This window comes from Chiloscyllium plagiosum, chromosome 28 (assembly GCF_004010195.1).
Source record: "Chiloscyllium plagiosum isolate BGI_BamShark_2017 chromosome 28, ASM401019v2, whole genome shotgun sequence".
NCBI classification, from domain to species: domain Eukaryota; kingdom Metazoa; phylum Chordata; class Chondrichthyes; order Orectolobiformes; family Hemiscylliidae; genus Chiloscyllium; species Chiloscyllium plagiosum.
The window spans coordinates 9,285,005-9,311,486 of record NC_057737.1 but is presented as its reverse complement, the minus strand read 5'-3'; the positions used below and the strand labels follow the sequence as shown (position 1 = coordinate 9,311,486).

Here is a 26,482-nt window from a genome sequence, read left to right as displayed (position 1 = left end):
CTGTTCCCATCATCCCTTCCTCCCCCATCATCCACTGTTCCCATCATCCCTTCCTCCCCCTCCATTCACTGCTCCCATCATCCCTTTCTTCCCCACCATCTACTGTTCCCATCAACCCCTCCTTCCCAACCATCCAAAGCTCCCATCACCCTGTCCCCCGCCATTACATCCCACCATTCTTCCATCATTCTTTGACTCTGTTCATTGTCTGTCTGTGCCTCACCTGCCCCATGTTTCCCCACTGTTTGCACCTCCCTAACCAGCTAATCTGGCACAAGACCCGTCAGGCCACAGAGTATGGATAGATTCGTTTTAACTTTGTTTCATTTGTTACATCAGAGTGCTTTTGGTGCCATTTTAAAAAAATAAATTAAATTAGAACAAAGCATTTGACGATTCTATGCCTGAATCATACTTTTTTAAAAAAAAGTGTTTGTGGGTATTAATAACTGCAATAAACCAAAATCAAATGGAGATTAAGATGACTCTGGCTGGCAGGTTTGAAGGACAGCGGTAGATCCTTGTGTGTTTTTCTGGGTGCTGAGATTGAGGGCTAGTGACCAAACTCCAAAAATTCTCATTTCCATGTTTGTTTAGCCTCATGAGGTGAAGCACGTGTTTCACATACTATCTCTGGGTAGGTTTAAAGTCTGTTCGATGAGACTTAGTGGTTTGTACCAAATGTTTACAACATGCGCTGCATTAAGCATGATGCAGGTGTGTCTTACAGGACAGAAACATCAATGTAATTCCTCCTCCCTGCCACAGCCGTCATTGTCCCCATCCAAACGTCAATCAACGGCGCAATCTCGTCTTCATCTCCAAGGCTGGAGAGTGAATGAAGGAAAACCCTCCCCCAAACTCAAGTTGTTTCGTTAACTGGAGATCTAGGGCAATTTAATGCTCTGTTCTCTCTTCTGTTGCCCTCTCCACTGGGCTGGTGCATGAGGTGAAAGAGAGAAAGGGATAGGCACAATCTATGCAACGTAGGGTTTCCCCAGCCTCAACCCCACCCCACCCCCACTCCCCACTCCATCCAATCTTCCCGTGTCTCATTGCCATCACATTGGTTTTGTAATGGCTTGTTAGTCATCAGATGATGGAAAGTTTCCTTTTCACTGTTTGCCCACCCACTGCTCCATGTGGACATCCCCATTGGATACAACTTTGACCAGTTTTAGATGCTGGCTTCGGATTGGGCTGGAGCTTGGGATTTGAACCCTGTGACATCCAGGCAGGAGTGACAACAGTTGTACCTCCTGCCCGTCGCTCCCCAAGATAGTCCCTGCCCTCAGCTCAAAGTGTCCATTTTGTGTTGGCCTGAATTTCAAAGTCACTCAGCAAGGATTGGCCCATCTTTTTCCTTTCGCTTCGAGGGTCAGCTGTCATACTCTAGAGCTCCCACAGAGTAGAAAATGTTCTCCTCTCAGTCAGAAGATTGTGGGTTCAAGACCTCCCTGGACACTTGATCCCAAAACCCAAGTTGAGGCTCTCCAACTGAGGGAGAACTGCACTGTCAAGAGCTGAGGTCTTTCCAATAAGAGGCAGGTCCCTAATGGATTGATGTAACATGTCCAGTGACATCATCTTGAAGACGAGGAGTGTTCTCCCTGGGCCAACATTTATCCCCAAGCATCACTCAAGCAGATTATCTGGTTTTATTGTGTAGTTTTTTTTTGTGGGACACAGATTGGCTGCAGTATTTCCAACAGCACAGCACTGAGTACAGAAGTGCTCAATTAGTTATAAAGTGCTTGGGAACATCCTGAGGTCATGAAAAGCGCAACATAAATGCGAGTCTTGGTTGGATCTTCACCTCCTGGAGCTTCAAGTAGTTCTATTCTCGCCTCCGGAAGCAGTGACCCCTCCGCTGCTCAGCGAGCTCGAACTTTAGTGTAGCCTCAAACCAACAACAACAAATCAGAAGCTAGGACAGATCTACCTGAGGCTAGACCGGCAGATGACAGATCATCCCAGAACTCAATCAGACTCTCCCTGTGGGAAGGTTGACTGGGCTGCGATTAGAAAGATGAAGAAAGAATGGGATAGCTCCCTCTTTACCTGCGGTCAGCTTATTATTATTACTGTAGCTCAACAATCACCAATGTTGAAATCCATTTGGGAGAGTTTTGCCCACAGAACACAATCTGCCTAAAGTTCGGCGAGTTTACACTTTCACTGCGTGGTGCACCATCACTTTTATGTGGCCTTCCATTCCCAATTCTAAGTCACTAATCAATATGGCGAATATTTGAGGAATTGTTGTGATTCCTCAAAACTGTGAGTAACACTTGATAAACGATAGCAGCACAGGAAGTTGTTATTTCTCTCATAAAAACTGTGCTCTCCTATTCTGTTGGGCTTTGCCAAAGGTCCTAGTCTCCCTTCCCCTCACCAGACCCTCTCTGATCTTCCCTCTGTGACTTTACCTCAAAGACTCCACAGTCAGTCAACCCTGGTACAGAAAGCTCAATCTCTTTATGGCATTTTGCTCCGATATTTTTAATTAAACTTTGGGGTGCGGCCTTTTCATCAATTGCCTCGAAACAAGTGGCGAAGTCGAATTGAAACTTTTCGGAAAGTAGTCTGTTAAATTCTTACTTTTTCCCAAAGTTTAATCAGTGGCACCAAGTCTATTTCCGACCTCACGGAGCCATGAAACGTTGCCATGGAGATCCTGGTGTCTACTTGCTGTGGAATTCTTCGGCCTTCTGCCATTCTCACTGTAGGGAAGCACCAAGCGCCTAGTGAGGGTGGGAGGGGAGGAAAGGTGTTACACCCACTAAACATACCCCTTCCGTACTCCCCCCACCTCTCAGGCATCGCTGTTACATTGCTTTCAGCACTTGACCTGGAGCCAAGGTAACAGAGGTCTGTGGTCGAATCAGCTTACCTCATCTGCTCTGTCTGAGTTGAGGTTTCTGACCTTGTCCACTCCCAGAGTTGGGGTTTCTGACCTTGTCCATTCTGCTTGAGTTGGGGTTTCTGATCTTGCCCACTCCCTGAGTTGGGGTTTCTGGTCTTGCCCACTCCCTGAGTTTGGATTTCTGACCTTGCCCACTCCCTGAGTTGGGGTTTCTGGTCTTGCCCACTCCCTGAGTTTGGATTTCTGACCTTGCCCACTCCCTGAGTTTGGATTTCTGACCTTGCCCACTCCCTGAGTTTGGATTTCTGATCTTGCCCACTCCCTGAGTTGGGGTTTCTGACCTTGCCCACTCCCTGAGTTGGGGTTTCTGGTCTTGCCCACTCCCTGAGTTGGGGTTTCTGGTCTTGCCCACTCCCTGAGTTTGGATTTCTGATCTTGCCCACTCCCAGAGTTGGGGTTTCTGACCTTGCCCACTCCCTGAGTTGGGGTTTCTGATCTTGCCCACTCCCTGAGTTGGGGTTTCTGACCTTGCCCACTCCCTGAGTTTGGGGTTTCTGACCTTGCCCACTCTCTGAGTTGGGGTTTCTGACCTTGCCCACTCCCTGAGTTGGGGTTTCTGACCTTGTCCACTCCCTGAGTTGGGGTTTCTGACCTTGCCCACTCCCTGAGTTGGGGTTTCTGACCTTGCCCACTCTCTGAGTTTGGATTTCTGACCTTGCGTGAAAGGGATTAGAAGACAAGAGAAAGGGAAGGTGGAGGCGTTGGTGAGGGGGCCAGGATTGGGGGTCGTTAAATAAAGAGAGAGGCCCTCAACCCAGAATCAAAATGATCCGTGAGCCCTCTGGATTTGGCATCTAGGTTCATTCCCCCCATAGTGTTGGCCCTGTCAAGATCTCCAGGTCGTCTCTCAGATCTGCCAGCTGGAATATAATCATGCGAGCTACATGACTCTGTCGGTAGGTGTGTGAGTAGTTATGTTTTTTTTTGTTGTTGTTCTTTTTCTCGATTGGTTGGGGCCGCTGTGAGAGAGTGTTTCTGAGGCAGTGTATCCCGCCTCTCTTACACTCGGACCTGCGCACCTCCATCTCAAACACTCTTCTGAGCGTGCTGAGCAGGAAGGTTTGTCCTTGCCTATTAATCCTGTCAATGTGAAGCTTCCTACGTTAGTTGCATGTCGCTTGTTCTTTACATAAGACACGCCGCACACAAAATCAAACAAAAAAGGAAACGAGAAATCCATATCTACTCTGAGGAAGTGATGTCGTATTTGTTTTCCATTCAGTTTTAACACCTGTTTCTTTAAATCTTTTTCTGTCTGTGATACGCAATGCCTCCAGTTTCATAAACATATCTCCCACTCTCCTCTGCCTGCATCTCCTCTTCTTTAGTTCTGTATGTTTTTTTTTATTTTGTGTGACAATGGATCGGAGTTGCATGCTTGTATATTCGATGTGTTCCCTTTGACGGTCGGTGTCGCTGGATCTGCTTAGAGGATAGCATAGGGTACCCCCACTCGGCCCGTTGAGTCCCCTCTAACTCGACGCACTATTGTCTGTGACCCTGCTCCCAGGCTGTTCTCCCCATCCCCACCACGTCCCTTTCCCTGAAGGAGCTGAGTTCTCACCTCGATGAGGCTGGGGCCTGTGGCCAGTCTCCATCTTGACAGTGACACTGTACTGTGTAATAGCTATGACTGTATTTGACACAAGTTGGAATTTAGCATGTGGCATGCTGAAGCAGTGTTGTAATAAGTAAACCGGGGCAACTGAGATTTGCTTCGCTTGGTCTTGGGGGAATGGTTTTGCTGACAATCCCCATATTTCCAATCATCTTTCTGCTGCAGATTTAATACATGATCCTCTCCCACGTTTAATCTTCCTTAGCCTCCAACCCTTCCTCACCATTCTCTCACAATATTGGTCTGCACCATATATCCAGCCAGCGCCAACTTTGTATTGAGGGACAAGTTTGAAAATCTGTGTTCTGACGATATTTAGCAATCCTGTGTCAGTGGTTCATCTAACAGGACAGTATTACAGGCCTAACCCTGAGGTACTGAACCACATTAATGCCACTTCTTCCAAATACCTTATCAAACTCGCACAAACCCTTTGGGTTTTGGGGAGGGGAGCCGCACTTCTCAAAGCTTTGACAACTGTTCCACCATCTCAATTCACCGCTGCCGCTGCATTGGTGACGTGACTGGATGGTGAGCATTGTGCATCTGTACAGCCTCTGTAGAGGGTCACCAATGATCCCCATCCCAATCCCAGGATGCTGGGGTGGAAGTATTACTCTCCCTAGCTCAAGAATGTGGAGGCCAGCTGTAGTTCAGTTTATGGGGATTCCCTGGATCCAACATAGACTGGGAAGGTATGGGGCTTTCCTTTGGAGGGCGGGAACAAGGGATGACGTGACGGGAACATTCCAACTTTTACCTGCTCGAATTTACACGTCGCTTTTCTTCTTCCAAGTGCAATATTTTAGCGAAGTCATTTCTGAGAATTGAGAGAAACAATTTTCTGAATGTTCTATCACCTTATGGGGGTTCTTATTTTAGCATGGTTGGACAATCTTTTGATGGATGCCAAGGCCTTTTTTAAAATTAGAATATCGCCCTCTATTCGCCAGAATGCAACCTCCCTGCAAAATGTTAAATTGGACTTGTATATCCCTAAAGAGTGCTCAGATGTTAACCAGACGTTATTGATATGATGCCACATACTGCTGTCTCTGAGCAGGCCTACACAGTCTCCCTGAGGGTTTCCATTGGTAACCAGGACACAAGGTTCCCACAGAGGATTCCCAGAAGAAGCCACCCACTATCTCCCAATGTCTTGCATTGGGTTTATACCTAACTACAGGGGTTGGCATTCAAGTCCCTTTAGCCGAAATCAGAATGATCAGACCAGATTTGTTGATGAGGAGCCTGTCTGGCAGAAGAGGTGTGGTGGGAGTTGAAGGACTGGTGGAAGGTCTTTCAAGGAATCAAGTGTTTTGTTCCTTTCTTTACCCAAAACGGAAACTGGTTCCTCGAAAACATTCTCTTCCTCATATCATGTTGCGGCTGTACAGGACATTGGTTAGGCCACTGTTGGAATATTGCGTGCAATTCTGGCCTCCTTCGGAAAGATGTTGTGAAACTTGAAAGGGTTCAGAAAAGATTTACAAGGATGTTGCCAGGGTTGGAGGATCTGAGCTACAGGGAGAGGCTGAACAGGCTGGGGCTGTTTTCATCTGGAGCGTCGGAGGCTGAGGGGTGACCTTATAGCGGTTTACAAAGTTATGGATAAGATAAATAGACAAAGTCTTTTCCCTGGGGTCGGGGAGTCCAGAACTAGAGGGTATGGGTTTAGGGTGAGAGGGGAAAGATATAAAAGAGACCTAAGGGGCAACTTTTTCACGCAGAGGGTGGTACGTGTATGGAATGAGCTGCCAGAGGAAGTGATAGAGGCTGTTACAATTGCAACATTTAAGAGGCATTTGGATGGGTATATGAATATGAAGGGTTTGGAGGGATATGGGCCGGGTGCTGGCAGGTGGGACTAGATTGGGTTGGGATATCTGGTCAGCATGGACGGGTTGGACCGAAGGGTCTGTTTCCATGCTGTACATCTCTATGACTCTATGGCTCTATACCTTGGTGACATATGTCCCATGTTCTTGCCTTCCCTTTCTCTTGCTTATTTTGATGATTTATGGTAACTGCAGATGGTAATATCTCAGTAATTCCATAGTCACATCACTCTCCTTTCCCATGTTTCTCCATAAGGGCACAGTTTCTTGAATATCGCCAAAAGAAGCAATATGTTGTGAAACCTTTTTGGTCGAGCTCAAAACCTGGCTTTTATGTTTGACCAGTATCATATATTCAGGGACCCATCCTCTGCAAACAAAAGGGATACGTTCAGACTTTTTGAGACTCTATAGTTACCCATTGTTTTCTCCATGGCAACTTGCTAACCAATCAGCACCTTTTCTCTTTGGTGTACATTGTTGTGATCGTTTGAGATTTGGCTTTGTTGCACATGTCCTGATAAGTGCAAGACAAAAAGCTTTGGCAACAAGTCTTCCTTTTCAGCAACACTGAAGTTTTATACAGCCAAGCGATGTATTCCCTTGCTGTTGTTCAGGATCAGGTTGTTTCATGATTACAGACAGTGGTGGACTAGTGCCTCAAAGGCCATTCAGACATCTTGTCAGACCACGTGCTTCTCCGTCTGGCAACAGAGCAAAAATACCAGGATGTAAACGCAAAGAGCACCTCTACATTTTGAGCAGCGTATCAGAGGATAGGAGTGGGCGAGGAAGTGTTCCGAGGGAGAAAGGCTTCTCAAGATTGGCAGTGTCCTGATCTGGAAAGTTGCTTTGTGTGCTCACACATCTGAAATTACAACTAGCACGTTTGACCTCTGATTGCTCAGTACATTTGTGTGATATGCCTTGAATTTAAAGCAAGTGTTTAGGTGCCTCTTTTGAAATAGAACATTGAGAATTTCCCACACAGCTCACATAGCATCACTCCAAAACAGTCATCACCTCAGATCGACACATTTTGGAAGGAAACATGAAAGTGTGGCTGAAGGGCTCTCTTTCTTTCCTGGTATTGTCACCTGAAGTAACTCTTACCAGCTTCACCCCAGAGGCATTGGAAAAAAAAGTGTAAAACAATGATTTGCTGGGATGATGTCAGAACTGAGAACTGTCAGGAAATGACACAGCTGGAGTGAAATCCAAAAGGGACCTTAAAGTTTATAGAGTGGGGTAGATTTTCTTTTTCTTCAATCATTCACAGACGTCATTGTTTATAGGCCAGTGTTTATTGCCCATACCTAATTACCCAGAGGGCATTTAAGAGTCACCCACATTGCTGAGGGTCTAGAGTCACGTGTAGGCCAGACCAGGTAAGGATGGCAGTTTCCTTCCCTAAAGGACATTAAGTGAACCAGATGGGTTTTTCTGACAGCTGACGATAGTCATCATTTCTCCCCTTGCAGGAGATTCTAGATCCAGAGGGCATCATCTCAGAATAAAGTGGCATACATAAAAGACAGAGACTCTGGGGAATTTCTTCTCTCAGAAGATTGTGATTCTGTGGAATTGTTTTCCACAGAGCGCTGTTGGGGTTGGGACATTAGGTATATTCAAGGCTGAGATCGACAAATTTTTAATTCTAGATTTCTTTTTATGAATTGGTGTAGGGAGCATGTATCCACTTGGAGTCAAAACTGGACCCTGGGGAGTAAATATAAGATAGTTCCTAGTGATTCCAATGGAGAATTCAGGAACAAACTCTTTACCTGTGGAGTGGGTAGAATGGGGAGCCTGCAACCAGTTGTTTGAGGTTAGTAATTGTGATGCACTTAATCGAAATCTTGATGGGGGCAGACGATGGAAAAAGGTAGAAGAAAGAATGTCTTGATATGGTTTGGAGAGAACATCTGAGCAAAGACTCACATGAAGCATAGGTGTTAGCATGGATCTGCTGGGCTGAATGGCCTGACCGTGTGCTATGAATTTCAAATAAATAGAAACTGCCACTTTTTTTTTGTTTGACTATTTCGGGAAGCAAGGACTTGTGCTTTTTGTTGCCTTTGACCAAAACCAGAAAGACAAATTGCTAATAAACTCTCCAGGGGCAGGCAAACCTCAGCGAGGTGCCCAGTCTTGTCTAATTGGCTTCACTCCTACATGAGTCTGTGCAAGCTGCCTCAATAACGCAACAGCACTGCAACCTCACAAAACCGTGGACGGCTTTAGAGCAGACTCCAAAATTAAAAAAAGCCACAAAAGCTTGACAGACGTAGACCCCCTGTCGCAGTTATTCCATCTCGCGATGGAAATCAAAGGAAACATAGACATGCAGTAAAAATGTAATCCAAAGAGGAAATTAAAGCCATGTTATAACACACATGGCTTGAGGGGGCAATACAGATAGCTGCTCATTAAAACGATTGGCTCTTCAGTTCAAGGTCATGACATAAATTACGTCAAAAATGCAGTGCAGAAACAGACCACTCAGCCCCACTGAGATACTAGTCTTCCGAGTTTCGTACAAAGTCTCCTTCAATTCCATCTGCTTCATCTCAGACTCAAAGTGTAGCTCCTTAACTCCTCTTCCGTCATGTACTTAACTCATTTTCTTTTGAGAGGTGGGCACTTCACCTGCCAGGTGACAGCGGGCACCCCTTCTGTGCCAATCTGCCGCAGGGCGTAGCCGGAAATTGTGCCACCAATTTTGTACCAAGTCCCTGAGGATGTAAGAACCCTAGAGTACAGAGTTCCCTGTCTCCTCTGAAAATGCCAAGCTTGTACAGTTGGTTCTGCTTTGTCGACATTTCTTCAACACGAATTGGCTATGACGTGATTGAAGCAGTTGTAGTACGCAAACTTTCCTCACCCTGTATTGGCCATTCCGATCTCATTGGTTTAAATGGTGCTGCTGTTACCCGATTTTCTTCCAATGTTCGATCATCCGAGAACAGAGCTGCTCCGTTATATCGGAACCTTTTATCAAACCAGATAGGGAGGCCTCTGACAGCCAATGCACACTCCCAAGTCTTTTCCAAGAGGTTTTGCCTGGACTCCTTAAGGAGATTTGACAGAGGAGAACAGAGACTTGTTTCCCCTCGCGCGAGAGTGTAGACCCAGAGGGCATCATCTCAGAATACAGTGGCAGACCTTTGAGACAGAGACGCGAAGGAACTTCTTCTCTCAGAAGATTGTGAATCCGTGGAATTGTTTTCCACAGAGCGCTGTTGGGGTTGGGACATTAGGTATATTCAAGGCTGAGATCGACAGATTTTTAATCAGTAAGGGGCATTAAGGATTGTCAGGAAAGTGGAGTCGAGGATTATTAGATCGGCCGTGATCACGTTGGATGGCAGAGCAGATTTGATGGTCTGGATGGCCTACTTCTGTTCCCATATGTTATGGGAATAGGAGGAGGCTGTTCAGCCCTTCCAACCTGTTCTATCGTCCAGTCAGATCTTTGGTACTGTGAGGTCTCTTTATCTTTAATAGCCTCACCCAATCAATAATGTAAACCTCAATCCTCCAAGTGGAATCGGCTTGTAATTCTGACCCCAATAACTCCGAGATGAAGTAATCTGGTATTCCTGGCTTGTTCAGATCTTGGACTCAAAGGATATTGTGGCCACAGTATGTTTCACCAGGGAGCTGATGTGAATCTACACTGCAAAAAAGTAAATAATTTATGACAGTCAGTCGAGCCTCTAATATGACTAACCTTTTAGCTGACAGTGACACATATTCATGCACGAGGATCTGTTCACGATAAACAAGAGAAATGTGTTCAAGCCTTACATTCTGTTGTAGTACCGGGAAAGTTGGGGATCCAATAGCTTGCTGATGTTTTCCTCATGGTAACATCTCAACCAATCAGAGTCAACGTGTCAACAAAGTTTCGGCAATTTGACTTTCCTCAACAAAATGGAATCCAGTTGACAGGACACTTACGACTAGATCAGTCATCGATGCCATTAGAAAAATGCTCATATGATGGACCATATCCTTACCTCCAAGGGTGTCATGCTGCTATGTTAAAAGTGTAGATATTCTGTCACCAGAGAGACAGTGTTCGATTTCCTGCATGCCTGTCCTCAGCACTGCAAAGGCAATTATTTTTCTGTGAATAGCTAGTTTTTCAAAATCTTCAGTATGTCTGTGTCTAGTTCTGGTCACTTAGTTATTAGGAAGGATACTATTGAGCTGGAGACAGTTCAGAAGAGATTAGATACAGTGTGGAAACAGGCCCTTCGGCCCAACAAGTCCACACCAACTCGCCATCCACCCAGACCCATTCCCCTACACCTAACACTACGGGCAATTTAGCGTGGCCAATTCACCTAATCCGCACATCTTTGGACTGTGGGAGGAAACCGGAGCACCCGGAAGAAACCCACGCAGACACAGGGAGAACGTGCAAACTCCACACAGAGAGTAACCTGAGGCAGGAATTGAACCCAGGTCTCTGGCGCTGTGAGGCAGCAGTGCTAACCACTGAGCCACCGTGCCACCCATACTGGGATGTTGCCGGGTATGGAAGGTTTGAGTTATAAAGAAAGGCTGGATAGGTTAGGACTTTTTTCACTGGAGTGTAAGAGGTTGAGAGGTGACCTTATACAGGTTTATAAAATCATGAGGGGTGTAGATAGGGTTAATTGTAGGTGTGTTTTCCCTAGGATGGGGGATTTTAAGACTGGGGGCACATACTTAAGGTGAGAGGAGAGAGATTTAAAAAAGACATGGAAGCAATTTTTTTAAACAGAGGGTGGTTCGTGTGTGGAATGAACTTCCTGAGGAAGTGGTGGATGAGGGTACAGTTACAACATTTGAAAGACATTTGGATAAGTACATGAATAAGAAATGTTTGGAGGGATATGGACCAGGAGCTCGCAGGTGGGACTAGTTTTGTTTGGGATTATGTCCGGCATGGACCAGTTGGACCGAAGGGTCTGTTTCCGTGCTGTATGACTCTTTGACACTATATAGTGCCTCCAGTGTCACAGAGCTGGGGTTGCCAGCTCTCCAGGAATGCCCTGGAACATCCAAAACAGTATTTTCAATCTCTGTCAGTGAAGGAGGAAGAAGATTCATGGAGGGGGAGGGTGCATTAAGCAAGTTGTTTTCTTCCCGTCATTTTCTTTGAATGCTAGAGTCTTGTTACTTATTGGGATTGGCCAGAGCTTTGACTGATTGAGAAGTCAAGAGCTAGCCAACTGGGTTTCAGTGTTCCTGTCTGCTTTGTGATTGGCTAGGGGAAGATGGAGCTTTGTGATAATGGGTGTGTTAAGTATCCAGTGATGAAATCTCCAATCAGAGGTGACAATTTTATGAGTAGAATTCTATATTAATGCCTCTGGGGTTGAAACCAAGAATGCAATTATTATCAGGACTCTTATGGTACAGTGGCAGTGTCCTTACTTCTGAGCTAGGTTCAGATCCCACCTGCTCCCGAGGTATGTCATGATATCTCTGAACAGGTTGACTCGGAAAATAACTCGAATAGGCATCACTGTAAACAAAACACCGTGAATTATTGGTGACAGGGTAGTGGTAAGTCACTGACCATTCAGGAACGCTTACCAGTAAACAAATTCCATTGAGCATGTTAAAAATTCAACTACAGCTCACACAACCCCACAGAGGCTGTTGTTTTACCAGTGATGAACAGCAGGAGGTGCTGAAGCACTCTGTACCTCAATGATGAGGTTCTGCCCAATTATCAGTGTCCCAATATTAGAGGGTGGAAGGCTTGAGGAATGCACTGTCTGGGAGGGTAGCTGAGGCGGGAAACCTCACAAACATTAAAAATCATTTGGACAAACATTTGAAGAGTCATAACATTCAAGGCTAAGGGCCTAGTGTAGGTACAGGTCATACTCCTATAACACCATAGCTGCGTTCCAGTGAAACCTTGCTGAATAGAAATAATGGAGCCTACGGGAAAAGTGGGGCTAGGGACAGACCATCAAAAGTATCTTTCTTGATTGCTCAAAAATCACCCAAAACTCTAACGCAAAGTATAATCCAGCCTGGATCATGGATGAAATCATATTTGTTAACAAAACAAAAGTAAATTTAACACTGTACATTTAAAACTATGGAAGAAAGCTGCTCTCTGTACAATACCTCTCAGAAAGCTGCTGTGTTAGCAGCTGACATCAGTGCATACGCAGAACAAAGTGCACTGTCTATTTACCCTATCCATGTCCCTCATGATTTTATAAACCTCTATAAGGTCCCCCATCAGCCTCCGATGCTCCAGGGAAAACAGCCCCAGCCTGTTCATCGTCTCCCTATAGCTCAAACCCTCCAATCCTGGCAACATCCCTGTAAATCTTTTCTGAACCCTTTCAAATTTCACAACATCCTTCCTACAGCAGGGAGACCAGAACTGAACGCAGTATTCCATGTCCAAGTATCCAACAATCCCTTCTGGAATCGCATGATTGCCAATGGGAGGTAAGCATCCTCGAAAATATCGTTCCCTAATTCTTCAGTGATGTTATAGCCAAACCACACTGCTGAAACACGTGTTATCCCAGCACTACCTGTAGTGATATACTTTTGGTGACCAGACTCAGTGGGCCAAAGAGCCTCTTCTGTACGTTTTGATTCTATGTGTGGAACAGAGCAGCACTACTCAACCCCTAATGCTCTGTCTGTATTGTCCTTTAATGTTAGAGGTGTGATGAGAAAAACATACAAGTCAATCTCATGGCCCAGATAAGGAGCCACAGTCAAAACACAGACCTGATGGTGAGGATTATAACGCTACACTTGTCAGTATGGAAATGTGCACCTTGAGAACAGGTATACCAGTGTAATCCAGGAACAGGATTATGATTCAGTGCCATTGTTGACACTGTTTTAAAGTATGTTTCCAGTTTCCGATGCCTCTGTGGCTATCCTTTGAAATCTGAAAGATGTTTGTTGGATAGTTGGACGTGGAATACTGTGTTCAAGTTCTGGTCTCCCTGCTATAGAAAGGATGTTATGAAACTTGAAAGGGTTCAGAAAAGATTTACAAGGATGTTGCCAGAATTGGAGGGTTTGAGCTATTGGGAGAGAGACTGAATAGGCTGGGGCTGTTTTCCCTGGAGGGGCTGAGGGGTGACCTCATAGAGGTTTATAAAGTCTATGAGGGGCATGGATAGGGTAAATAGACAAGGCCTCTTCCCTGGTATGGGAGAGTCCAAAATTAGGGGGCATAGGTTTAAGGTGAGAGGAGAAAGATTTAAAAGGGATGTAAGGGGCAATTTTTTCACACAGGGTGGTCCGCGTATGGAATGAGCTGCCAGAGGAAGTGGTGGAGGCTGGTACAATTTCAGTATTTAAAAGGCACCTGGATGGACATATGAATAGGAAGGATTTAGGGGGACATGGGCCAAATTCTGGCAAAGAGGACTAGGTTAATTTAGGATATCTGTTCGGCATGGATGTGTTGGAACGAAGGGACTGTTTCCGTATTGTACATCTCTATGACTCGATGGGTTTTGTCTGAGACCACTGAGAAAAGAAGAGAATTCTCCTCAAATTCACACAGTAACTTTTTGCCGTTGCTGAGGAATTATCCCCGGGAATAGCTGCAAGTCAGTGGAGTTGTTTTGTGTTTGGATCTTTACTGGGATTGTTATGGTGTCAGTCAGAATCTGATAAACTCATTGCCAGTTTAATAAACTTATTGTCAGTTTGTTAAATGCAGCACCCGTTTGATTGTTGGTTTAATAAACCCATTTCTCATTTAATCAACTCATCGCTCATTTAGTCAACTCGCTGTTGCTTGATACATTCATTGCTCATTTAATAAACTCATTATTTATTTGATTAACTCATTGCTGGTCTAATTAACTCATCGCTCAATTAATAAACCCATTACTGGCTTGATAAACGTGACGTTAGTTTGCTGGTTTTATGTTGAATTCGGGCTTAATATAATGCAGAGACAAAAATAACCCATTTGCACATTTTTCAGTCTGTTTAATCAGTGATTCAGATATTGACTTTTAACAAAATCTCGGAGTAAAACTCTGCATTTTACATTTAATTAATTCACCCTGCAATCTCTGAACAAATTTGTGAAAGTGGATTTGAGGGTATTTAGTGCATCGAACATTAAAACCAATAGGTAATATTCTGGGACACATTTTATCCTTGGATTAGGAACTGTGTACAGTACCAGTGAGCAGAAAGGTTTCAGACGGTGGGGGGAGTGAATGATTGGAATGCTGAACAACAGCAGGCTTCCTAATTGGAATTCTCTGTTGCTTTTGTGAAAGGTTGAAATCCATTGGAATTCTGTAGCTTGGAGAGATCGGGAAATGGACAGGGATAGCAGAGCAGTGTGATCAGTTTGTAAATTGTTGCTGGAAATTGCTGCCACAGGCACAATATTGTGAACATGTCTAAGAGAAGTCACCCCTCACTGACTTACTGAGCTGTGCCTTAATATTTCCCAATCTGTTGGCGTTGAACACCACCCGCTGTGTGCACTGTAGGCTGAGTCTAAGTGGTGGCCAATAAAGACCCACATTTTTAGAAATAAAAGTTTATTTTTTCATTCATATTGCTCTCCCGTTCACTAGCAGTGACTCCACATCATTCAACATTTACTGATCCCGAATCTGAACGCTGTATTGTCAGCCATTATTAAGCCTGATACAAAAAATAGGTTGATCAAAACATAAAATATTGAATTTGTTTTGTATTCACTCACATGGGCCAACATTTATTGCTCATCAATTGTTGCCTTGAGTGCCCTGTATAGCACAGAAGAAGTCCCATTTGATCCATCTTCTCCATGCTGCCTGATTCTCCTTATGATTTCCTTGGTGGTCAGAGTATTGAGTACAGGAGCTGGGAGGTCATGTTGCTCTATACAGGACATTGGTTTGGTCACTTTTGGAATATTGCGTGCAGTTCTGGTATCCCTCCTATCGGAAGGATGTTGTGAAACTTGAAAGGGTTCAGAAAAAATGTACAAGGATTTTGTCAGGGTTTGAACTATAGGGAGAGGCTGAACAGGCTGGGGCTGTTTTCCCTGGAGCATCAGAGGCTGTTGGATGGGTATATGAATAGGAAGGGTTTGGAGGGATATGGGTCGGGTGCTGGCAAATGGGACTCGATTAATTTAGGATTTTTGATTGGCATGGGCAGGTTGGACTAAAGGGTTAGTTTCCATGTCGTACAGTTCTATGACTTGCTGTATGGAAAGTTTAACAACTTCTGTATCACTGAAAACGGATCAATCTTTGTCAAAGTCCTTTTTAACATGTAGTTATCAGGGCTTTGAAAAGAAATACAAAAGTTAAAAAAAACCAACATTTATACTGTGTGAGATATGCTGTTTAGTTAGCAAGTGGACTCTGATTGGTTGAGAATACACCAGTTAATGATGACCAACAGTTAATTGCTAAGCTTTGTTTAAATTTTAAACAAGGTAGGTTCACTGATTGGTCAAAGCATTGGCCTGGGAAATGAAGCAGAGAATGGCTGTCTCCTTTTTTTAAGTAAAGCATGTGTGCATGTTCTCTCCTCCTGCAAAGAATAGATCCTGTGCATTAATTTACATAGATTCCAGTATACCCAAGTGCGGCACACTGTGAATCCAACTGACAATCCTAAACTGGTTTTCAGTGTAGGTCCTTGCACACTCAGGAGTATGCAGCATATATTGTCCGTTTGTGGATTCACATCTAATAATGGGCACTATGTTGCGAATATATCATCACTATTTATTTTATTTACCAGCGCATTGGTAATAAATGGCAAAGGGAAATCAACCTTTAGATTGTATGAGAACAGTGCTGATTGGTTGGCAAGCCACTCTGATTGGTAGAGGCATTACTATGGAGAATGCACTGGTTAATGAAGGCTGACAGTTAACTACCAAACTTTGTTTACATTTTAAGCAAGAAAGTTTCCACGTCACATCTCAAAGCCCACACAAGATTTGCTGGGAGTGGGAGATGGCACAGATTTGGTCTTTAAGTTCATGTGGGCGTGGGGCCATGGACGTTGGGGTGGGGAGGTGATCAAAGATTGTGGAATGTGAGTACAAAGGAGGAAGGGGAAGGGTTGAAAGAGGGACAGAGGGGGTAACTGCAGGGACATGGAGACAGTGCCAACAGGTCTGACCTTGGGACAGTCAGCCAATGCACACCTCATTAATCGTAGTGCCATGCTTTGCAAAACCCCAACCGGCTGTGTTGTCATGGTTGTATACTTGGTACGTGATGGAAGACAGCAGAGCCTGTATGCATTTTGTGGTGTACCTTAAACTGCTGAAGCCAGTAAATGGATTTGGACAGCACCGTAACAAAACCTGTCAATAGCCCTATGCTTTCTCAAACACTGAAATTTTGACAAATCATCTCTACTACAAACCATTAGAAATGGTTATGTGCACAAGAAATGGGGTGATATCAACCGTGAATTATTTAATAAGAATCTTCAATCTTTAATGAGAGAAAGTGTGTCATAAGGCACTAAATCAGAAAACATATTCTTATCTCCGAACGGATAATTTTTTTTTAATTAATGTAGCTTGCATTTGCAATTATACATTATTAAAGGCAAAAAAATGAACTAATTACCACATTTTAGTCCCTGCCTGCTGTTAATCTTGAACAGGATGCATATCAGTCAAGTCCCCTTGTTATGTGATTGTTAAACAGTGTCTGATAGAAAACATTCTCCCTCCTCTGATGCCCATGGATTGAATTCCTTTCTCTCAGTCGCTCACTGCGTTGATGTGTTGTATTCGATGTTTAGCACTTTGGGATCTGGCTTCCTCATCCTCTGGGTGATAAATTCTCAGCCTTCGTGGCGTTCCTCCATGGCTGGGACCAAGTATCAGATCCAAAATGGTGGATGGCAGAGAATCCTGGTTGTAAGAGCTGTTCCTCTTTTTGAGGTTTTTCTCAGAGCTAGAGCTGATTTCCTCGATTTCTTGGAGCAGTAATTACTTGCTTTGTTTTGGGGACTTAAAAAAAAACAAAAACAATTATATTTTAAACTGCAAGAAAGATAGAGACCAGGAGACGTAGTTTCAGGAGAGACCACATGGGAGATGAAATCAGGAGGGGCATGGATAGGGTGAATAATCAAGGGTGGGGGAGTCTGAAACTAGAGGGCATGGGTTTAAGGTGAGAGGAGAAAGATTTAAAATGAATCTGAGGGGTAACTTTTTCACGCAGAGAATGGCGCGTGTATGGAATGAGATACCAGAGGAAGTGGTGGAGGCTGGTACAATTACAACATTTAAAAGGCATCTGGATCGGTATATGAATAGGTAGAGGTTAGAGGGATATGGGCCAAATGCTGGCAAATGGGACTAGATTAATGTATGATATCTCGTCGGCATGGACAAGTTGGAATGAATGGTCTGTTTCCTTGTTGTACATTTCTATGACTCTATGAGACCCAGTAAAATGGGCAGTTTGCTGTGCGTCCCTGCGTTGCCTCTTCCAGACATTTGGAAGAACGAGGGGAGGGTGAGGACTGCAGATGCTGGAGATCAGAGTTGAGAGTGTGGCGCTGGAAAAGCACAGCTGGTCAGGCAGCATCCAAGGAACAGGAGAATCGAGGTTCCACACAAAAGGTGCCCGAAATGATGATTCTCCTGCTCCTTGGATGCTGCCCCATCTGCTGTGCTTTTCCAGCACCACACTCCCAAATTTGGAAGAATGAGAGGTGATCACATTGAAACAGGATTCTTAAGGGGCTTCACAGGGTCAATGCTGAGAGGATGTTTCCCCCTCACAAGACTGTCTAGATCCAGAGGGTACAGTCTCAGAATAAAGGGGCACAAATTTCAAGTTGAGATGAGGAGGAACTATGTCTGCCAGAGGGTTAAAAATCTTTAGAACTCCTTGCACAGAGAGCTGTGGGGCAGAGGCCTTTATATATACAGGGCTGAGATCGATAAATTCTTGATCAGTTGGGGAAATCAAGGATTATGGGGAAATGGCAGGAAAGTAGGAATTAGAAGTGTCAGATCAACTATGATCCTGTTGAGTGGTGGAGCAGGTTAGATGGGCCAAATGGCCTTCTCCTGTTCCTATTTCTTATGGTCTTATGGCATTGGGGCAACTGGGTGAATAGGAAAGGACAATGATTGTGACATTACATTGAGGAGAATCTTTGTCAAGCCGCCTCACAGGAGCAGCTGACAAACACTGAGCTACACCATGAAATACTTGCATCAGTGACAAAAAGCTTAGTCAATGTTGTAAAGGTATAGAGAGAGCTATAGAGGCTTAGAAAAGGAATTCTTAGAGATTTGGACTTTAGGCTATCAATGGTATGGCCAATAGGAGGAGGTAAAGGAACGTAATATTGCACAGAGTTTGCGGAATGCGCAGGGTCATACCTGGGGATGACTGTCGAGATATAGGAAGGTACTCACTCCTGCAGCGAATTGAATACAAGGATGAGAATTTTACGATGGAGGTGCTGCTGGTTTGTGTCGTTCAACAGAGATTAGGATGTACCGAAGCTTATGGACAATGGAAGGGAGGAAGCCGACCAGGACAGTATAGGAAGAGTACCAAGATCATGGATGACATGGTCATAGCAAGAGATGAGTTGAGGTTGAGATGGAGACGGAGGATATTTTTGTGATGGGAGGAGACAGTTGTCCTGAAGGAGTGGACGCCAGGCCAGGGAACAGTCTGATACAATCTGATTTGGTGGCCGGGGCGTATGGAATGAGCTGCCAGAGGAAGTGGTGGAGGCTGGTACAATTACAACATTTAAGAGGCATCTGGATGGGTATATGAATAGGAAAGGTTTGGAGGGATATGGGCCAGGTGCTGGCAGGTGGGACTAGGTTGGGTTGGGATGTCTGGTCGGCATGGACGGGTTGGACCGAAGGGTCTGTTTCCATGCTGTACATCTCTGCGACTCTATGGATGAAGCTTGGTTAGAGACAAAAAAAGCTGCAGATGCTGGAATCCAATGTAGACAAATGGGAGGATAGAAGAACACAACAAGCCAAGTAGCATCAAGAGTAGCATCAGAACAGGAAGGATTAATACCCAAAACGTTGACTTCTCCACCTCGAGGTGCTCCTGTTTATCGAATTGGATGAAGCTGGTCCCTGTGGAACAGATTTAGTGGTGGGGCATTTAAAACAGGGGCTTTAGCAGTCACAGCGTTTAACTGAAAGAAACTTTAGCTCATCAAGGTCTGACTGAAGGGGAAATGGGCCTACAGTGGCAATGTGGCTGGACTAGTAGTCAAGAGGCCCAGGCAAATGCTGTACTGACATCGGTTCAAATCCTGCTCCGGTAGATGATGAAAACTTAAATTGAATCAGTAACAGAAAATCTAGAATTGAAAGCTAGTCTAAGTAATGGGGGCCACAGAATTATCATTGATTGTTGTAAAAATCTATCAAATTCACTGGTGCGCAGTGTTATACCCCATAATGGTACACAGCTCACTGGTATAAACTGCACTGATATACCTCGCAATGGTATACAACTCACTGTTATCCAGTAGTCGAGAGTGTGGTGCTGGAAAAGCACAGCAGGTCAGGCAGCATCCGAGGAGCAGGAGAATCAACTTTTCGGGCATAAGCTCTTCATCAGGAATGTAGGTTCCTGATGAAGAGCTTATACCTGAAACGTCGATTTTCCTGCTCCTCAGATGCTGCCTGACCAGCTGTGCTTTTCCAGCACCACACTCTCCACTCAGCGGTCCTCACTTTCTCCCACTGTTATACAGGACACTGGTACACAGCTCACCGTTATATTTCACTGCACTGCTGTACAGTTTAAGCATTTATAACAGGCAGAATGTACGACCAGGTAGTTTTTCCACTGTTTTCATTCAATGAAGTCTGAGAGCTTCACCAACCCAATGTTATATTTTACTGCAACACCCACAAGATAATTTGAAATGGTTTGTTTGTGTAACAGGAGCATGTTATCGAGAAAGCATTTGATTTATTTCCTGCTTTAATGAGGGATCCACAAACATTGTGACTGCTGCGAGAGGTTAGGGAATATCAGAAAGCATTGTATTGAAGAGTAAGCTAAAGACAGCCTGTTTTCTTTAGAGTCTTTTTTAATGAGAGGCCCATGACTAGTGTGCACTCATATCTAAGACTGCGTAGGAAGACGGAACACAATGTCTGTAATCTGACTATCGCATGCTGCGTGGCTTTACAAGGCAGGTTCACCTGAAACGTTTTAAATTACAAACACCCCACATTTTGACTCATTTGAAATGGAATCGCTATTATCAGTTTAAAGGGTGCACATACTACAAGCAAATGGTGCCTCACGTAGACATGTTATGAGATGTGTGGGGCAGTGTAGGTTCCTGAGCTAGTGTCCATTGTACCTCAACAGTGGGGTCCCATGTTGATTTACCAGCGTTCTGAGCATTTCTGCACATGCCAGAGGTGGAGTTTAACTGATGCCCCATCTACCTCTCTGGCTGATTGAAATGACCCCCCATGGCCAATACCATAATAACAGCAGGAAGGCAGGGGGTGCTATAGCTGAACTACTGGCCAATATTTTTATGCCTCAACTAAAAGTCTTCAAAGACCATTATCTGGTCATTCTCACTTTGCTATTTGTGGAAGCTTGCTGTGCACAAATTGGCTGCCATGTTTCCGACATTATGACACTTCAGGAAGTACTTCCATAGGTAGGTTGGGTATTTGGAATATCCTGGAGGTGCCACGTAAATGAAAACCATTCCAACTTTCCTCCCTCGGCTTGGCCCTTGCCTTTCTGCCATGCTTTAGTCAAACAATCTCCGAGATCTTGCAAAGAGACCATCCTTAACGGAGTAGCATCTTCATCATAAAAAAGGTTTTGCCCAATTTTGTCCAATCCTTTCAAATATATCCGGTGGGTGAGGTGGGGATGCAAGGCAAACAGCCTTGAGATCAAACACTGAGAAATGGCTGACAGGGTCCTCCTGGTTTCCCACTTTGGCTTTGGGAGACTATGGATCCTAGAGGAGCTGTGCTGCAGATCCAGACGTTTGAGGTCAGATGCAGTGAGACTCAGATGGACACCCTGTATGGAGGTGGTGGTGGGTGTGAGTCAGAGGACCTCCTTATGGGTCTGCTCCTGGGTGTGTGGCCCATCTACAGGTACAGGCAGCAGACTGTGGAGGGGACCATGGTTTCTGACTACCTGCCTCTCCTGCACCCAGGCTGAACTGGAGCAGTTCATCGACTTCACCCACAACTTTCACCCAACCCTCAAATGCACTTGGTCCATCTTGGACACCTCCCTCCCCTTTCTTAACCTCTCTATTTCCATCTCCAGTGATAGTCTTCAGACAGATGTTTACTACAAACCAACGGATTCACAACTACTTGGATTACACCTCCTCCCACCCAGTATCCTGCAAGACCTCCATTCCATTCTCCCAATCCCTCTGCCTATGCCGTGTCTGCTCAGATAAGGAGACATTTCACTCCCAAGCATCCCAGATGTTCATCTATTTCGAACAACGTGCTTTCCCCCCTCTGACATCCAGACAGCCCTCCACCACACCACCTCTATTCCCTGCTCAACTGCTCTAAACCCATTCCCCTCCAAATGCAATAAAGACAGGGACCCCTTGTCCTCACTTACCAGTACACCACCCCCCCTCACCTCCATCCAGGGCCCCAAACACTCCTTCCAGGTGAGACAGAGGTTCATCTTCCTTTCCTCTATCCTAGTTTACTGTATCCGGTGCTCCCGATGTGGTCGTCTCTACATCGGGGAGACCAAATGTAAACTCAGGGAACATTTCACTGAGCGTCTCAGCCGGGCCCATAGGGGCTGACCGGACCTCCCAGTCACCGCCCATTTTAATTCCCCTTCTCACTCCCTTTCCAACATGACCATCCTTGGCCTCCTCCAATGCCACATTGAACCAAACCGCAATCTGGAGGAAAAACATCTCATCTTCTGCCTGGGCAGCCTACAAGACTCAACATTGAGTTCTCCAATTTCAAATAACCTCCCTTTCCATCCTCCAACTCCCCTCCCTTCCGCCAACCGGATTCATTGACCAACCAGGTCGTACCCTCTACCTGTCTTCACCTATCCCCAATTTATCACCCTGCCCCCCCCATCCCCTTTATCTGCAGCTCCCCCACACCCAGCCCCAGTCCTGAAGAAGGGTTACACCCAAAATGTTGACTTCTCCACCTCCTGATGCTGCCTGACTTGCTCTCTTCTTCCACCTGAAGCTTTTTTGTCTCTGCTTGTTTTTCTCGGCTATGTTTGAGCGAGTGTGTCCTTGGAGAGGAAGTACATCCATCAAGACGCTCAATGTCTATAGAGAGAAGTGGGTATTGCAGAGTTAAGAGTGTATTGTTTTACTCCGCAACTCCATTTTAATTTTGTTCCCTCAAGCCCTTCCCTTTTGTTGCTGTTGCACTGCCCCTGGTGGTCAGTGCTGGTAATTGTTGAATTGGTGACCCTCGTGCTTTGGTGATGGTTTATCAGAAACCACAGAGCTGGGTTATGAGGGTTATGTGGCTCAGTGGTAATGTCTCTCCTGAAACACCGATGGTAGACATAAATAGAGAGATTAAAAATGTGTTGCTGGAAAAGCGCAGGTCAGGCAGCATCAAAGGAGAAGGAGAATCGATGTCTCGGGCATAAGCCCTTCTTCAGGAATAAATAGAGAGATAGATAGATAATGAATTCTCCCTGCGCATTGTGACAAGTGTAAACCCCTAGCTGTTGTCAAAGGATTGACTTCTGTAAACTAACCAAGAAAGATCCCACCTAACAGGACTAGTCGGTAAATGCATGGAGGATATTCCCAATGACTGCGGAGTCCATTACCGGGGTTTAGAATCTAAGGATGTTGAGTAGGCACTTTAGACTGAGATGCAGAGAAATCTCTTTATCCACAGAGTGGAATTCTCTGCCACAGAAAGCAGTTGAGGTCAAAACATTGGAAGTTTGAGGAGTTGAATATAGTTCTAACAGCTAAAAGGATCAGAGGGTTATGGGGAGAGGTTTCTAAGAAAGAAATGTCAGAGCGAGCAGATGATCATTACGGCTGAACTCCACTTGGGAACCAGCATTCCATATGATGTCATGCCTGACTGGGTCTAGACATTTACTCAACTGTTCATCCCACCTCAGTCTCACCAACACACACCCTCCACAGCACGCATCGGGCTCCTTCCAGGAGGTCAAAAGACCACTCAACCCAGTCCCTATTCACTCACTGGCAATGCAGACAACAATTCCCATCATGATTATCGTTCCCAGTTTTGACATTAATTACCTTCTCAGGTGCAGTTGGCAGATGATTGTCAGGACACAGTGGATACAGGACAGGTGGAAGCCATTCCATTGTTCAAGCCAATAAATGCTGCTCCTGCACACCTTCCCCACAACCTTGCTGGGTTTTTTTTTATCCTTTTAAAGATTCAATTCATTCCACTTTTGTTGATAGTTAATTTTGAATCCAAGTGTGGCAGATCATAATGACTCGCTGTCGTAAAGAATTTTTCTTAGTTGTCCTCTAGTCCTTTTGCCAATGACATTAAATCTGCCTCCTCAGCTTAACAAGTCTGGTGCTGGTGCAAACAGTTACACACCATCTACTCAATAAAAATCCCTTTATGGTTTTGATCAGCTGCAATGTAACCAGCTTTACCCTGTCTGCTTTTAAGGAGAACAGTCTCTGCAGAGCAATCCGAGGAGGTCGATTTGACCCTCAGCCTATTCCACCACATAGTGAAGTTGTGCTGAATCTGTGACTTGACATTGTAGACTCACCTTTGCCTTACACCTCTCAATATCTTTATACGTTATACGGGTCTGCAGGAGGTGGAACTTTTCTTACATTGAGAGCAGTAGCTGCTGTTCTCAAGGAAGATGTCAGACAATGCCAGTAGATGAGAAGGACCATGTGACTGTACTGGTGGTGGATGGGAAGGATGTAGACCATGTGACTGTACTTGTGGTGGATGGGAAGGGTGTAGACCATGTGACTGCACTGGTCGCAGATCAGAAGGGTGTAGACCATGTGACTTCTCTGGTGGTGGATGGGAAATGTGCAGACCATGTGATTGTACTGGTAGTGGATAGGAAGGGTGTTGACCATGTGACTGCAGTCATGGTGGATGGGAAGAGTGTTGACCATGTGACTGTAGTCATGGTGGATAGGAAGAGTGGAGACCATACAAACTGCAGCAAGGGATCACCTATGACTGAACAGTTTGGATAAAGTTGCAGGGAAACTGTTGAATTGGAGGAGCAATGGTCTTTTTAACTGAGTAACATTTTAATATAAGCAACATTAACAGGGAGATTGTGGTCTCTGTTTCCATGGCTACAAATATTATCTCATTTGGTTTACAGATGAGCAATGACTACCCAATTAGAGAGGTCTAAAAATAATACAACCGTTTGTTGCAGATCAGTCATTAATATTAATGAAAGAGCTGTCAAAACTGTTGTAAACATTTGATGTAAATTCAGTTAGCCGTGGCAATGGTGGCGCAGGGTTCATTACAGATTACAAAATAAATAGATTGCTAGTCCAACTGATTCATTTTATTACCTCACCCTCTCCACATATATAGGTTTTAAGTAATATATACCATGTTGAGCCAATCAGCTATAGAGCCATAGCTGGAGATTTCATAAATAGTCACCGATAAGTATATGAAAGCCAATGGACATTTGCAAAACTACTTACTCCAACATGCTGTAAAGAGGCTATTCAGAGAAAGGTTCATGTTACTCTGACCTAGACTGTCTCCTGCATAGTTCCAGCATAACGCTCCGTGCTTGTCTCCTGCATAGTTCCAGCATAACGCTCCGTGCTTGTCTCTTTGTTCCGTCCTACCAAGCCATACCATTCTGTTTAAAAAAGGTTGCTCCTTTTTAGGGAGCAAGTCCAACTCAGCCACCATCTCAGAGTAGTTGGCCCAATGACAGTATTAGCATCCATGGGGTATAACTCCCCCACAATCACCAGCCTGGGACTACCATTGACTAGATTCTGGTTTTTTGTAACAGAATACGAAGAATTTAGAGGGATACGGGCAAATGGGACTAGATTAATTTAGGATATCTTGGATGAGTTAGACCAAAGGGTCTGTTTCCATGCTGTGCAATTCTGTGGCTAATTCCTTTCATGGTCAGTTCAGAAAACACTGGTTCGGGATTCATTGCAACAGGCTCCAGGTTCTACTGCGTCAGACAATGACCATGCTTTCTCCAGGTGAGCTCCTCAAGAAACCTGACAGAATTATTGACATGAGCCTGAGGCATGAAAATCTCCTAGACCAAGGGTGCATTTTCATAGTGAGGAGACTCACAAGTTGATTCTGGTTTTTTTTCTGTATTTTTTCTTTTCCTTTTTTACTTTCTCCTTACTCCCACACTCTCGCCTAACTGCGGTAGTGCTTATTTTTACCCAGCACCCATGTCGCGTTTGTGCAGGTGTGAGACACAGTGAAAAATCTTTATTTAGTCTCCACCACGAGGAAGAAAGGAAACGCCCGAGTGGCCAGTGACAAGCCCTGCCCTTCACATCAAAGGGCAATGCTGTGTGATCAAACAGTGAAGGGGAGGGCAGGGGTTATATCAAAATAGAGTTGGAGGGGGAAATAATACACTCCACTCCCTGCGGCGCCCACCTCTCCCTGAACAGCTCAAGGGTGTTGGTGGACACCGCGTGCTCCTTCTCCAGGGACACTTGGGCCCTAACGTAACCGCAGAAGAGGAGCAGGCAGTCGGCCCGAACGACCCCCTCCACGGCCCGCTGCCTCGACCTGTTAATGGCCAGTTTTGAATCTGGTTATTTCTTTTTTAGAGTGAACAGGATGTCTGACACTCCTGTTTTTTTTTTATTCTTTTTTTTATTTTTTTTTCCCCCACACTACCGCCTAACTGCGGTAGTGCTTATTTTTCCCCAGCACCCATGTTGTGTGTGTGCAGGTATGGGACACAATGAGAGACACAAGGTGCATGAATCTTTATTCACTTTCCACCACCAGGAAGATAGGAAAACACCCGGGTGGCCAGTGACAAGCACTGCCCTTCACATCAAAGGGCAATGCTGTGTGATCAAAACAGTGAAGGGAGGGCAGGG

The 26,482-nt window shown here is 44.9% G+C and overlaps 1 protein-coding gene across 27 annotated transcripts in view; it reads left to right on the top strand.

The window, feature by feature from the left end:
- msi2b (musashi RNA-binding protein 2b) overlaps positions 1-26,482 on the top strand; it is a 573,147-nt gene that overhangs the window by 480,462 nt on the left and 66,203 nt on the right. The window contains exon 12 of one of the 27 annotated variants that reach the window (XM_043718229.1): positions 3,893-3,985. The exons of the other annotated variants lie outside the window; for them this stretch is intronic. Within the exon in view, the coding sequence (XP_043574164.1) occupies positions 3,893-3,985 (93 nt within the window). The remainder of the gene's footprint in view (positions 1-3,892; positions 3,986-26,482) is intronic. 27 annotated transcript variants of the gene reach the window in all.